The 16,637-nt window shown below is 34.0% G+C and overlaps 2 protein-coding genes across 3 annotated transcripts in view; one reads left to right on the top strand and one right to left on the bottom strand.

Annotated features, from left to right (window-relative positions):
- Positions 1 to 16,637, bottom strand: part of LOC138187771 (uncharacterized) — a 266,905-nt gene that overhangs the window by 189,498 nt on the left and 60,770 nt on the right. The gene's annotated exons all lie outside the window — the stretch shown is intronic.
- Positions 1 to 16,637, top strand: part of Ror (tyrosine-protein kinase transmembrane receptor Ror) — a 349,227-nt gene that overhangs the window by 298,199 nt on the left and 34,391 nt on the right. For both annotated transcript variants that reach the window (XM_069128315.1, XM_069128316.1), the window contains exons 3-4: positions 2,968 to 3,178; positions 3,665 to 3,824. In XM_069128315.1, the coding sequence (XP_068984416.1) occupies positions 2,968 to 3,178; positions 3,665 to 3,824 (371 nt within the window). The remainder of the gene's footprint in view (positions 1 to 2,967; positions 3,179 to 3,664; positions 3,825 to 16,637) is intronic.

Raw genomic sequence — 16,637 nt, 5'->3', positions numbered from 1 at the left:
GTGTGATGCTATAACTACGTTGAAAAATTTCTAAAAAAGTTGTTTCATCTGGATTTCTCATATAATCATATAATTATAATTATTAAATATGTACTATAATATGTATATGTAAATAGATAGAAAATGTATAGTGATTCATGCATTCACGTCATCGTAACAATTATAAACCTTAACAATTTATAATTTCCCGCGTGTTCGTACAATGTACATTGTCGCTCAAAAATCTTAGAACGGTATCTATATTTGCTTGAAAATTACGGAAAGTTATGTAATTATCAAACCATATAGAGATGTCGCCTAACAGGATACATTATGCGATAAAGAAAGTATCAGACGCGAGTGTATCATGAATTTTACTAAAAAGTATATTCACGCTTCAAGCTTGGGAATCTGCATCAAATATCGAAGTTTTATAAAAGACAGAAGGTGTTTTAAAGCTTTTAAACAGAAGTGTGTGGACTGCACTAATTTTACTAAAGTAGGGAACAAGCATTCGTTCGCTTAATCGAAACGCACTTTTACTCGAAAGCACATTCTCTTTGTTTCTCTCCCTTCTTTACTTTTGTTTTAGTTCTTTTGTTTCACAGCATCAAACAATGAATCAATTGAGTCTCATTGGCATGGTTAGATAACTATGATTTAATGTGACAGCAGTGTATGAGAGAGTGGGTGGTTCAAGTGGATTTTGTGTTTCGGTTATTGGAGCCGGATTAAATTTAACCCTGCCACATCGAGAAATTTGCCGTCCACGTTATGCCAATGGATCTCGAATTGAATTTCGTCTGCGTGAAATATAACGGAGATAGCCAATAGAAGAGAAAAATTGTGTATTTTTCTTCACTTTTTTTTAAATAAAAATTGAATACAGTATGATTTATGAACTTGTACCTTATGAACAAAGAATAGATTCGTTTGGGAAATTTTAAGTATAAATTTTAAGCAAGTTTTTAATCGAAGCATTCTTTATAAGATTAGATCTCGAGGAAAATTATCTCCAAAAAATTCTAGATACTATAGGAACTTTGATTTTGCCCGTTATTTTGCTCATCTGCATCTTCTTTGATTGGAATCTCCTTGGATTTTTTAAAATCCTGCTGCAATACAACGTACTATGCAATGTACAATGCAACGCGCTTTGGATATTATCGATTCATCGTTATTAAAACGCAAGGCATTTTCAAATAAAGAATTTACAGAATATTTCCCAATATTTACCTGCGATGAAGTTTGAAAGAGAAAATTTGGCATTTAGTTAATTTGTTCTTTGAATACTTGTCACCCTTTGTACGCTCTATTTCGATAACTTTTAATTGTATCAAAATTTATTTTTATTTCATAATCTAGGTAATTAAATTACTTCCCTTTTCACATGATATTTTAGGAATGAAATATTTAAAGTAACATAATGTACTATGCATTTTACAAAAATCTAGGTCTTTGGTATTTATCTTTTCCGTGTAATTTATTTGATTTGTCAGCCTGTTGTAATACATCGATACGAAAGTTCACTTATTTTCTATTACATAATATTAGAAGTATAAAAATATTTTTTAGACTGATGTGTTATATTGACAATATCGAACAATACATTAAAAGATTATTAAAAAAGAAAAATATAAAATATCTTTTCCTTTAACGAATAATTTAGATTGAAACAGACGAACAGACCTATATATATATTTTTCATATTTTAATAAAAATAATTCAAAGTTTAAGTATTTTTATCATTTGTTGCCTAAGATTCTAATTGCAGCAATTTACTTTTATCTTTTAACTTATTTACCTATTTACTGTTTTCATTTTTTAACAAAATTCGTCGAAAATCGAAGTCTTTCAAATTACGTATCTATTTTCGAAAATTCTAATTTCAGCAACTCGATTTTATTTTTATAGTAATTTTACAACCTACTTCGTGTATCCATTTTATTTTTTATTTTTCCTTTTTTTCTATAATATTATATGCCATTACGCGGCTTTTAAAACACGAAATATTTTTAAGCGGCACGATTTACTGTGCATTTTAATAAATGCTTCCGGGCAACGCTTGTAATATGCTTGTGTAAGAGGCATCGTAACAAATATCCAGTCATGGTGGAAAATGTTTTCCCGCGCCAGGGGTTTACACGTTGTAAAAATCCAAATACAAGGTATAATAATCGTTGAATTTTTGATATGTCGCTTCACTCTACGCCTGTAATCATGCTAAACGGAGCATGTAAACTGTTGACTGATAAAAAATTTAACCCGTGTGTCCTGAGCGTTCTTTGGTCCATTTCTCGCGACAACATGTTGCTCATACATTTCAATGAGAGCACTCCAACGGGTGCTCGGAAAACATGTATCATCAGCGTATACTTGCCGGAGTTTACTTTTTAAAATCATATTAAAGAATGATTAATGGATATCATGCCGTAACCTTGGTTATTATCATTTTCACTGGCGCAGCAAACATGACGAAATAAATATACAATATTTTACAATATTCTACGTAGAATACTACTTTGGGTTGATTAATAAATTTATTCACTTTTCACTATATATATATATATATATATATATATATATATATATATATATATCATTTGCATATATTCTATACCATTTCGAAGAATGCTATAAAAATTGTTTAAAGACTTAATTAACAGCGCTCAACGTACTCTTTTGAGAAAACACGACTGAATTTGCTACTCGATCTAATAAATTATTATTCAGTCTAATACTATTCTGCAATTTTATAACGATAGAAAATGGCGGTTTATTTAAAAGTATTTATAGAGTTATACATTTTATAAGACCTTTCATCTAAGGAAATAAACAAAGTTAAATACCGATCTATTATTTTGAAATATTTAAATACCATAATGTTTGGTAACATATTAGTGATACTTACCTCGTCAGAGATATAAGAATATTTTATTTTGATCGTATATGAACAGTGTTTTAATTTATTGTTCTTTTACTTTATAGAACTGACATGGAAGCTGTATCTGGAGCCAAGAGTGGAACGTTAAAGTTCATACGCACCTTGACTAATATCTCGAGAGATGCCGGTAGTGTAGTGCACATGCGATGCGAGGTTGTCGGCGATCCTCCGCCAACTAGAATCAAATGGTACAAGAACGAAGCACCTCTCGAAGAAAAACGGCCCAAGATCACTATAAAGAAGATACCTGCGCAGGTAATATCAACATTTATTAATCACAAATATTTACCTTTAATTTTTCCTCCTATTATAAATACGAAATAAACGGCAAATAAAAAATTCGTACAAATAACCTAACATTATAAAATAAAAGGACTTTTTAGGAATATTTACAATTTTACACGAAACTTCTAATGAGAATAACATTCTAACTTTCGTAATTATAAACATGTACCCATGAGACTACAGTGAGAACAGGAGAGTTAAAAATTTGTGCTTTACATTGGCCAAATGCAGAAATATGTATGTATGTATATGAGATGTAGAAATACCTATGTAGATGGAGTATGTTGTACCAAAGTATAGATCATGTTTATACTAGATAAAATATCTTGAAACAACATAAAAAATATTCTACTATTTCGAGCCTTGTTTTATGTTATTGTTTATTAAATATGTTTTATTATACATATATATGTAATGTGAATGGGAAAAAAAACAGGAAATATTTGTATTCCTCAGACACATGAACATGCTGCGAAGAACATCGCCGGAAGCCGCTTAAAAATCGTCAACTTAGATGTCTCTGACATAGGGTTCTATGCTTGTCGTGTAACGAATGGGAAGGATCAGATCCAAAGCGAAGGAACTCTTCGCGTCGATTCGTCCAAAAGCAGACACGGTGAGTCAAATATGAGTTAAAAATATCCCTAGCAAATATTTGTACAACTATCCACCAGCAATAATTATTCAACAATTATTTACTAGATCTTTGTTTAAACTTACTTGAAAGATATAGGAGTATTGTCACTTAACAAAGTATTCAATAATAGAAATACGAAATTAGCTAGAATAACGAACAATTAGAAACGAGATTAAAATTGCAACCAAATCAAAAACTAAAATTCAGAGGAAATAAAATCGAGATTACCAGGTATGTGACGGTGCATTATCATGCAGCAAAATTACTTTGTGTTGCCTTTTTTGATATTCTGGTCGTTTTTCACGCGAAGTTTGATTCAAATCGATCATTTGTTGTCGGTAGCGCTCAGTATTAACGGTTTCGCCAGGTTTTAACAGCTCGGTGGTCTTTTTCGGTGGTCTTCCACGTTCTTCGTTCCTCGCGTCAAAATTGCCACTTCTGAATTTTTTAAACCACTCAAAGCACTGTGATTTACCAAGAGCATGCTCACCGTAAGCTTCGACAAGCATTCGATGCGATTCTGCAGCAGTTTTCTTCAAATGGTAACAGAAAATCAGTGCTGTCCGCAAATCGTAGTTTCCAGGCACAAAATTTGACATGTTCAACGCTATTACAAACTATGCTGTTGTATGAAACTTGTATTGTTCCGAGTCGAAAATGTTTGTGAGATGCCAACAAAGACTTTTGGCATCAATGACGCAGTTTAGTGATAACTACATTATCAGCTAGGGCCATCTATAGGCAAATTCCGGTTTCATATTTACAGACCTGATAAAACTCGAAAGGGCAAAATTTAAAGAATAAAAGATTGATAACACTGACAAAATTCTAAAAAAACTAGATTTAGAAAAACTAGATTTATTTTAGATTTCTTCTACGATCATCAGTGAAACTATTTGTTTGCTTCAAACTAAGTATATATGTATTTATATCTTTGTTCTTCAATCGGAGAGTTCGATTTGAGTCCGTGGGTAAACGTTTCACGATTTCGAACAAGTATCTATGATGACGAAGAAAAGCTTTTCGTGATCTCGAGCGAAGACGTGCAAAATATAGGAAGCTTTAACGGAGAATCGTAAAGCTGTCAATTCGACTCATCGAAATTCCCTTTTGACGTCTACTCGGCGAGGACGTGAGGGGAAATTGATTCCCCCGGGCAAAGTGATTCCTTTTAGAGAAAAAAACGTCAAAACGCCGACTTTGGCTATTTTTTTGGGACAATGTTTCGAATAAGGGAAAACTTGAAACATTAGAATATTGTTTAAATTATTTCAAGATATTTTATTTATTTTCTAAAAATACATGTTGCTGTACATATAGCGAATCAAAATAATATTTCTTTCATTAATACAATAAAATATAGTAGATATAAAAATTGGATAAAGGATATTTCACAATTTCACCAATATTAGTGTATTTTTTATTCAGAGATAATATTCAATTCATTGAATTCATTGAAATTTAATCGTTGAGAAATCTAATATTATTGCATGAATATGAGAATTTTTCTTTCATATACAGTAATACATTAAAGCTACTTATTTATTTCGAAGATGTCAGAAATCTTAGATTTCTCTTTTCCTCATTTAAATATTCATAAAAATGTTATAACAATTTATAGAAGTATCAAATATTTATGTGGTTTGAATCATAAGATGTTTATATGAATGAAATATTTATATAAAATCCATACTTATAAAAATGCTAAAATAAGTACGAATTTATCTGTCATCAATAAAGTTTATTTAACTATTTCCCAGTAGCAATTTCATGACCAAGTTTACGAGGATGCGACGTGCAGGGAAATTCCTCGTGTTCTTTACAAACGTTCTGACAAGTCGTAAACTCATAAAGCATCTGCTTCTGAAACACATTGCACGCAAAGTTAGCGAATTGCAACCAAATGAAGTGCCTTCATGATGTATGAAACTATATACGTACGAAAACACCATTTTCTAAGATGCAAATTCCTACGTCCGTCAGTTTATCAATTAACTTTTACTTTACTGCCAAAATTTTACGAGTGCTTACTCGAGAAACCTTAATTTATTTACAAAAGTCTTCACTTTACAGAATTATTAGTTTAATAGAAAAATATCGACACTTTCCGTGTATATTGCACAAAATGAATTAGGCAATAAAAACTTTAAATATCTTTTACCCTATTTTTAGTTATTATGATACATCTAATGCGCATCGTTCTTGTACAATAATTCGTAACATATATTATACTTTCTGAATTTTATTCTAGACTTGTGTTCGCTTATTATCCAAAGAATATATATACATATAGTAATTACTTATTTTACATTCTATAATAATGTTTAGTTTGCTTTTTATTTATTTTTCAGTAGATAAAATGAATTTTATTATTAGCTTTTAATTAAAATTTTGTAATTTAAACTTTACATTTACGCTGTCTCTGGTCACTATATCGATCGCTGCATTATTTTGTATAGTAATACATAATTTGCAACGCACAATTTCTAGACACTGTTGAAAAATTTATGTTCGTTTATCGATTCCTGACGTTTATTACCTAAATAAAGTGACCAAATATTTTCAACGTTTCTCTAAAAAAAAGTAGAGAATTAAAAAGTTTTAGCAACACGAACGCAATTAAACCTCTTTCGTTTCTACTATCTCTTTCGCAGCACACCTGCGTGTTAATAGCTCCTGTATACGGTTTCCGTGTACGGTGGTAATTAGAACAGGCCTACCACGTTTTCCAACAAAGTTCAAACGCGACACCATCAACAAGTTCTAATCTATTTTCACGGATGTGTCGCCAACGCTTGAAACGTCGGAAGAACCGTTCTGTAGCGCTAAGAGTCTCTTCCAATTCCAGGCTGTTAGAGTTTCTTCTCACCATTGTTTTCGGCCCAAAGAAGCTGCAAGGTGTACCGCGAATTCAATTCTCCGAACAGAGAATTGAATTGAGCAGAATGTACGACGTTGCTTCCTGTACGGAAAGCTCAGTGTTGTTTTTCGATACTCTTTGTGCTATTTCGGAGGACAATCTTTTTTATCAGAAGAATTTTTCTTGTTCAATTATATAATCTTCTATAGAATAGAATGGAAGAAAGTATGTCATGGAAAGAATTGTAATTATCGTGTATATCCTAACGTTAATTATACACGACTTTCCAAGAACAAAAAATTCCAATTTATCTATTAAAAGTCTCACAAAATCCACCTTAACACGTTCATCGCGTACCTTCAAAACTATACTGAGATTGTAAATACAAATGAAGCAACGGGCAAATTATAACCTTATTCTAAATTTTTCAGTGCAAAGACAAGCCCAAGAATGTCATATTCTCCACCACAGAGACACAAATGCCCCCTTAAAAAAAAAAAGAAAACAAGAAAGAATGAGAAGAAGAAGGACGAAGAAAACAAGCTTCGAAGGCGTATTAAGGCCGATGCCAGGGCTAATTCAGCCTCATCCCCGTGGAGCTTGTCGTCCCCTATAAGTCGGTATTCAGCCGGAAAGTTTTCGCCCGGTGTCTCGAAGAGGAATTTCGCGCGAGAGGAACTTTCGAAACGCTGCCTTGCCCGCCAGCGATGAAACAAAACTGACAGCGTTCCTCTGACGAAGTTACCGGCCGACACCCCTAACAAATTCTAATCTAATCGGCAGCGAGAGTGGGCCGATGCACGGAAGAGAACGTTTCTTCGCTTGTCGCCCCTCGATGGACCCGATGGCCAAAGCCTTGGAAACCCTTGGCGACGCGGAACTTTAATATTAGCACTCTGCAAGTCAAACTCTGCTAGTACTCTCCTCCCCGATCCGGCAAGATTCGAAGTTCTTTCCACTCGTTTCGATCCCTCGTACTGCACCCCTCGTTTTTGATCCTTTGAGAGGACGCGTCGTTGATACGAGCCTCAGTGGAAATCCTGGCAATGATTTGTTTGACAAGTTCAGTCTCGATATAAGTTTCTGGGAGATTTTTGTTTCGGCAGTATGTTCATTTTCTATTTATTTCTTCTTTCTTTTTTTTTCGACTAGACGAAAACCGAATGAGTGTGCAGAGCGATAAGAGAAGAAAGGAATAGAGAGTGGTGAAATTTTATAGGAAGAATTTCTGTTAATAAATTATTTACTATAGAATAGGATAGAATAGATAGTGGTTTAATTATATTTACAAACGACGCGATTCAAAAGTATTAATTTTTTAGAAATGCATGTTCTTTTAATTGCTGAGCGAAATATGGCATAGAGATTTTGTATTTGACATCGTACATACGATATCGTATTATTTAATATCGCACATTAAACTATTAACTTGTTAACAAGTTAAAGAGGCTCTGTATAAATAAGTAAATGTAACTAAAAGAACAAAAAATGAAAGGACAATTTTAATATTTTAAATATTTTAAGCCAAATAGCATGTCGTTAACGATCCTTTTATATATCTCCACAAATTTCAAAGATTTATTTATGCCGATAAAAAAAGACAGATAGATAAAAAAGAACAAGATAAAAAAGCAGTTGAAAATCATCCGAAGTAATCAAACTGCCAACGTCGATTTACTTGTTTCATGTAAACGAGACTTCGCAATTTCGAACTTAATCGTTGGATGGTTTTTGGTTGGAGATCAACGTCGCTCATCGCGTCATCCTCTCTCTCTCTTTCCCCCTCTCTCTCTCCCTCTCTTTCTCTAATGTTTAATTCGAAAAGGGGCGAGAAGTCGAGTTAATTAACACGGTGCTCAATTATTCAGGGCGGGCCTAATAAGCCGTGTCGAAACTGTTTGCCGCTGGTACACGATCGGAACGAGTTTGCGTTGCGCGCGAGCGTCGGTGGGCCTTTTATGGCAAGGTGTTGCTTTCGGGGGATGGTGTTGACCTGTTTAAGTGGCGTGGAACGTAATGATTCGTGAAGTAAAGCGCCACTACAGCTGTGACGGAGATTTAAATGGGAAGAGGTAACGCTCTGTTGAAGAAGTATTCGGCGGAACTGGAACGTGTGTTCGAAACTCAGGGCTGTTACCGTCCCTTGGAAATGCGGGCAACTGGATTACATGTAATTTAGGAAGAGGTTGGTAAGTGGCTCACATTGATTCCTTGCGGTGAAATGAGGTTTTTTTGAACGTAGGAGCGTCGTGAAATCTGGAAAGATAGAAGGGTGAGTTTAGTGGTTGAAAGTAAACTTAAGGTATGTTTGAAGTTTTTAACAAAAAGAAAGGAAAAGTTAAGATGGAATATTTAAGATGATACGAAATAGAAATCTAATGATTATAATATGAATAAAATTAAAAAATAATCATACAAAGTGTATAAATGTACAATATTCAGACACCTTCTTCGCGAACCTTTTACGCAGAAACAATGATGTAGCATGCACAGAGAAGGGAAAATTGGACAAGGTAAATGGCTACGCTAAAAGGACGTCCGCCCTGCACTTTCCTAATTCACTTATCCACGTTGCCATCGAGTTTTTAACGAAGAGGCTGAACACTTAGTTATCGTGAAACCCTGCCACCCAAGTTCTCGTGTTTACTTTAATCTGTCGGATGAGATCTTTTAAAGAACCTTCACGTGTTTGTTATAGTATCGCGTGGAACGTTTAAAACCGTGACTTCGCGGTAATAAAACACAATTTAGATTATCGTATATTATATCGTAGGCTGCGACAAATAGTGGCTATATTATTATAATTAGTTATTTATTATCCTATCAGAAAGTTATTAGAAGTATTTTAAGATTTTTTTATAAAGCAACCCTCTGTGACACCACTAGTACAAAATTATACATACATATATATTCTTTTTTTTAATTTAGCCCTCTTATTCTTGATTTGTTATTTGTTAACTAAATCCGTAATACTTTATTAATCTACTATCACACGAAAACAACAAACCAACCCTTTAATAATCATTACATTATTTGGGAATTATTATTTCCTTCTTCTCTAATAATTATTATTTTACTCTATACAATAATTATTATAAATAAAACGATTATTAATTTCTGCATTTCAAATCAAAGTAAAAGTCTGAAATTGATTGCAATCTCTTTTCCACAGAAGCGAACAAAGTTCTCTTTACAGAAGATTAAACGATTCAGTGATGAAACCAATTGCAATGGAAAGGATACTTTACACAACAACCTTCGTAAAAAAACCTCGCAAAATGCTTTGAGTCGAGCAAAATTTTCAATTTTGCAAATTCAAACGAGGCCCGTGCACGCGCAACTACGGAACGCTACATTTAAAAGAATAATACTACAAGAGTAAAAAAGGGAGTAAAAGAGAAACAAACAGCGATCATTTATCGCACCGAACGGAAAGAACTTTCCCACATAATAATTGTATTCGATTTTACGCGTCACCGCCAGCTTCCACGAGCGTTCATGTTTTCTGCATATTGAAAGAGAATCTCGCGAAATTTTCCGCGCTGATCGACCCGTCCCCGTTCACCGTTCATCGTTCAACGTTGATGAATATTCAAGTTGCTGTCCATAATTTTTCATATAATTCCGAGTCGCGTCGAGTTCTCTATTATTTACAATCGATACTTTTATTTGCACAAGAGAAGGGTAAAATGGCTGTGAAACGAACACAAGCAGTGGGAAAGAAAAACGAAAGAAAACTAAAACTGCTGCTTCTCATTTTCTTTCTTTCTTATAACAAGAACAATTTTTCTAACGCACTTGAAAAAGCATACATTTTCGATGTTATGAGCTCATGTATATTCTCTTGCTTTAGAAATTATCGTTTTACTCTGTTCAACGATGATCGTATTATAACTATTATAGACATAACGATTATGATGCTCACTCGAAAATTTCAGAAAGTTCAGAGAAAATTATTCGTTCAGTGAGTACTATACTGCTATGAATAATTATGGACTGAAACACACTATTTCTTCAATATCACCAAAATCTATTGATCATTCCTGGATATATTAAGTGAAATTGTTTTTGTAAAGAGTAGATTAAACGCTATAAGACATCAGAAGATGTTACATGACGAATTATTGTCTTTTCATAATTGAAACAGGAGACGAAAAGACAAATCTTCAATGGGACAGTTTTCACACAGCCGCCACTACAAAAAGAAATGGTTTCAAGATTTCGGAACAGGATTATTACCATGAACAACATTGGGTTCTGATCTGAACGTGATCGAAAACCCGCAAGGGCAATTCTAGCAAGAAAAGTTTGCACCTCCCAGCGTGGATGAATCACTCGCATACACATCAAAGTGTTAAAGTCTAAATTCGCCTTCAGCTATGAATTCCTGTATCAAAGGCCGAATAGATATTGAAATTTATTCGAGTTAAAGAACGAATGAAATTCTGCTGTAATACATTTCGTAAATCAATTTTCTACGAAATATGAATAATAGTCGTAAAATGTGATCAAGTATAATTTTTATCATTTTTCATGATTCTAAAGAACCCTGAAGAACCGCCAATTTTTCGGCATATTTTTCGAGTTGCATCGGTCGGTGGAGCGTGTAGATATACTCCTCGATGATTTGGAAATGATATTCAGCGAATTTGAAGGATCGCGTTTTACGGCTGATTCGATTAATTCACAATTATACCCGTCCTGGTTAATATCGATTCCGGCGGATGGATACTCTCGCTTCGCTGCCCCTTATTTCGACGGCATTCTAGCCGAATTTTAATTAATTCTGGAATTATTAATCCGACCAGGCCAGCTGGCAACTTTGATCCGCCTATTTTCGCGGAAATAATTGAAAAGGTTCCCTCACCCACGGAAAATCGTTCTCTACCATGACGGAGACAGTTCTCGATGTCTCGATCTTTTCTCGTTACAAATGGCCTCGTTTGTGACAGGGATGATTGATTAATCGATAGATTATAAAGTAGAAAATGTGACTCTGATTCTTTTTCAATGGAAATGTATCGAGACGTAAATATTCTCAGTGATCGATTTTTAAGAAAAATGTATTTTAATAAAAAAAATGTATGAACATGGCAGTATCTTTGTATTCGTTGTTCTGTACAAGAGGGGACAATTTAACTATCGTGTTGCTTATTCTACGAAGATATAAATCATTTATTGCTTCTTGAAAATACGTAAACCATTTCGTCCTATCGATAACGTTTAATTGTACAAGCGATTTTTAACAAAAATTTACTTCGGTTTAATATTCGAACACTCATTTGCGTTCGAGCAAATTCATAGAAACAGTTCGAACTGCGAAATAGATTTATTTCGTATAATTATTTTGCGCAATCAGCCAATATTTTTAAGAAATTTATCAAGTTACGAAAAGGGGAGGGTATTAGTTTTGATAAAAAAACAACTTGTAATTTATCATAGAGAAAATGGTAAAATTTATCAATTGCAGCAGAGATCATTAAAAAATATAAAGAAGACCGCGTGCAATTTAACAAACGAGGAGGAAAGCTTCCTTTTGTTGAAAATTAAATTGTACAAATTTAATTTTATTGTCAGGGAAAAATTGTTTACGTTAAGTTACAACGAATGATCTATGTTCTCAATCTATGTAGAACAAGCAGCACGATATTTAAATCAACAACAACAAATACAGAGATAGCGCTGTCTGCAAATATTAATACGAATGTACAATGTACAAATTGCAACTTTAAATGTACAAAACTATAAAGAGCATGCACGTACATTGCAATCGGCCCGGTAAGCAATCAACATTCTGCAAACTACTTCCATAGAATTTCGTTAAACATTAATCACACCGTACAACAAAACACATTAACTGAAACAGCGTTCACCGCAAACAAATTTCGTTCAGCGACGACGTGTTCATTATCAACGGCATTATAACTCGAGGTCGCGCGATGAAATTTTCCGCGGTCGCGTGCTGCGCAACCATCCCCTGCATTCTTGCAATAAGATCATGAATACGGCGCGAAAAACCAATACACCGGGAATAATCGAAAAAGTTCGCCTGTCACCGAAGACAGTCGCGTCCGGTGAACGCATTAACGGTACCACGGTGAATGCGCGTTTCTGCTCGCGTTGCACTCCTTGCTCAAAGGCAGTTCGATTTACGGACAAGCTGATGAACACAAAGTTGAAAGCGGGGCAGATAGAGAGAGAATGGGAGGGAGAAATTTTAATGGAGAGAAATTCAAACAGAGAGAAGAGGGACTTGGTACGCGGAATTTTAAAACAGTGCAGGAAGATCGATAAGGAGAAGGTGAAACGGAACTTTGAATAAAAATCTCTGTCGAAAGTTTTGCCATTCGAGAAGATTATTCTTGGATGACGTTTTATTCATTTCAATAACATGAAGGATTCTTAACCCTGTCTTCTAAGTTTTATATTTCAACCTTGCTCTCATTCCAGCAAATGAAAAGCATTTATGATGTTTCAAGAAGACGTTCGACGTAAAACTAAAGCGAGAAAGCATGCATTTCAAGAAGAATTTTTCTCATATTTCGTTTAAGCTGGAGATATTTTTAATGATAGAAAAATAAAATTGGGTCGGTAATGGTTGAAAGAACGCAGCAGGGTGAAGGATTATGATTTTGTAATTTAATTATTTGTTATTAATTAATTAATAAAATTAATTAAATTAAATTTTGTTAATTTAAGAATATATAATTGGATATCATTTGGTTAATCTTGAATAAATTAGAGAAATTTTAAGGTGAACTTTGAATATGTGAAATATAAAGGGATTCTGAATGTAAAAGATACAGAGACTCGATAGAAAGAGATTCACATAGAAGAAGACTTGCAGAGGCTAAATGCTACAACTCATAGAGAGAAAGGTTTCCTGACAGTCAACAGAATGAATCGAGTGAGGAGATTCACGGGAAGACTAACCACGAAATAAGGGAGAAAAGCCATGGAAAGGAAGTTCACACAGCGAAGCTCACAAAGAACGAAGAAAAGAGAAACTAGAAAAACGCCTGGAACAAAGTGACTATCCAAATGAAGAACTCGAGAAAAAGCTGTGAGAGAAAGACGGCATTAAAACTCGATCAACACGAAAGATAGGCGAAATAAAATTTATTTAAACTTCACAAGATTTATCATCGAGGTGACGAAACACCTGGAGAAAGAAAGCAGATTAAAGAACGAAAAATGTATTATCCGAGATGTGATAAAAAATTGAAAGAAAGGAAATGTATTTCGGCAAGAATATCACCGACAAAGGAAATTTCACGAAGAAAGGGTCGTTGTTAGAAATGAAAGAGCAGAATTCACGAGTAAATGCAAACACATGTAGTTTTCAGAAAGCGTAGACAAGAAAAATTGTAAGGCTGAGAAAAATGGATTAAATAAAAAATTTACAAGATTTTTACCGTTCAATATTAAATTATTGCAAAATTTTGAAAAAACCTCATGCAGTGAAAATTATATTTTGGTTATTTGATAAATATAACTTTGAATTTTTTAAAAGCAATCTATTAATTCTCTGTATAATTTACTTATTATATTTTATACAGTAAAGGAACTTATTATATATTCAAAGTTGTACCAGAACAACTAGATCCCCAGCACTCGCTACTTCTAAATGCTGATGAAACTTTCGCTCCACAGATTTTTAATAACCTGATCTTAAAGCTGATAAAAATTTTAAAAAACGCTGAATAAGTACATGTTCGTCGCCTAACAAATTCAATTTTCAGCTACTTTTGAAAAAAGCCAATGAAATCTCCATAATCAAACATAAAGCTGATGCAAAATTTTTAAAACTTTGTATACGTGTTCATCCTGTAATAAATTCAATTTTCAGTAAGCTTTTAGGAAGGATAATATGACTTTCACTCCACGAAATTTTCATAACCAAACAAAACTGATGCAGAATTTCAAAAAATCTGTATGAATCTTCGTCGTTTAATAACCTGGAATTTCAGCACTTTTCAGGTAAAATAATGAAACTTTATAGAAACGTTGCAGATTTTGGCTAATCTTTCTACATATTGTATATATATATATATATATATATATACATAAAGCTATGAAAAAATTTTAAAACCACTGTATACTATACATCATCGTTTAGTAAAGTCAATTTCCATCATATTTCCTTAGCAATGAAAAGCAATGAAACCTTTATGCTACAAATTCTACTTTATCAAACGTAGAAGTACCAAAAAATCTGCAAACCACGTCGCAATACATCTTCATCATCCGATAAACATCATTCTCCCCGTACCTACTCTCGAAGGCGATAAAACACGCGCTCCACCCCGAACACGAAACAAAAACAACTCGCCAACGCCATGCTTCGCAAATTACTTCATCGACTATCTAATCACACGATCAAGCTCAGCCCTACGTATTTTTCCTTCCATTCCCACCTACGTGTTTCATTAAAATCCACGCGATTCTCTGGTTAACAAGATAAAAACATATACGTACGTGGCACGATCAAGAAAGAAAACAGAAAGGAGCGAAGGTCCTCGATCGAAGAACACGAGAAAGACAAAAGGGTGTGAAAAACGATAGAGAGAAATAAAGAGAGAAAGAGAGAGAGAGAGAGAGGGTGGGAGAGAAGGTGAACTAGCAGAAACTCTGGCGAGGGCAGTGAAGCAAGTTGGAGAGAAGCAGTTTCAAACTACACAGCCGTGTAATCATATACAGATAAGAGACGTACATACATACGTATTCACGTGGTAGAGGGCAAGATTCTATCATTGCAGCAGCTGCAACGTGAAAGAGGATGTGCCACAGACCTTGGTGAAAAGCCTCCACACCCGATTCCAACGTGATTTCGTAGGGTTATTTAGTATGCCAGGCAGAGAGAGAGAGAGAGAGAGAGGAGGGAAATGAAGCAAGTTTCGATTCGCGATATCGAATCGTGCACGATGATACAATGAGCCAAAGTAATACACCTCGAGATACGCCGGTTCGATAGCTTTTGTAATTCTGGAGAAATCCAGATGCGAAGATTACTTTGGGGTGGAACATTTTTCGGTGAAAATTGTGTAACGTTTGTTGAAACGTTTGATGAAGTAGATTAATTTAATATTTCCATAAGATTTTATAACGTGAAAGAGTAGATACCGAGAGGTTAAGCTTACTGCGAGGTAAAAGATTTTTTGGTAAAAATTGGGAAATGATAGAATGTTTGGTATAAGAAAGGAAACAAGTTTTGTATGTAGTTTGTTTGGAAAGCAAGGAAGAAAGATTGGATTCATCGTTGGAACTGTGAAAAATGGAGACACAAGAATTGTGTGGATATCTCCGAGTGTTCTAACGATTATATTTGTGATTGCTGCAAATTATATTAAGAATGTCCAATACCGTTAACTTACGAAGAACGCGGAATAAGAAGAATAAAATATATATTTTTTCATTTATTTAAGAGAAACCCTAAGCGTCCGGCACTTGAGGAACTCCCCCTACTAATATCTTATATTATATACAAATTCCTTTTTTAAATTGTAAACCTATCTGTCTTGTAACTTCTATATACAATATTCGATTGGTTTTATTTACTACAAATTTTAGTATTATAATCACGATAGTCGTGCCTCGTTACGGTGCTAAGGAAATTTCAAACAGTTTCGTATAATGCACATAATATATTCATAGCTATTCTCTGTATTCGAATACCTTCGTGAAGTCGAAAAGAACAGTCGATCCTGGAATTTTGTACCGAAAACACACGCATTTTGAATTGCGCCCTGCTATAATGTACATTGTGAAATAAATTGATTGTCGTTACTGTAAATAAATGATAATCACGAAGGAAGATAATCATCACCTGTGCAACAATACGTTTATTTGTTAAAACAAAAACAAGGTAGAAATTATGAGAATTTGAAAAATGTAGGAAGTTTCATTAACTAGACACAATCGTAACAAACCGA

Source organism: Bombus flavifrons, chromosome 15, assembly GCF_040668555.2.
Source record: "Bombus flavifrons isolate JBK064 chromosome 15, iyBomFlav1_principal, whole genome shotgun sequence".
Classification (NCBI taxonomy): Eukaryota; Metazoa; Arthropoda; class Insecta; order Hymenoptera; family Apidae; genus Bombus; species Bombus flavifrons.
The sequence above is the reverse complement of the archived record's forward strand: the minus strand, read 5'-3'. Positions and strand labels throughout refer to the sequence as shown.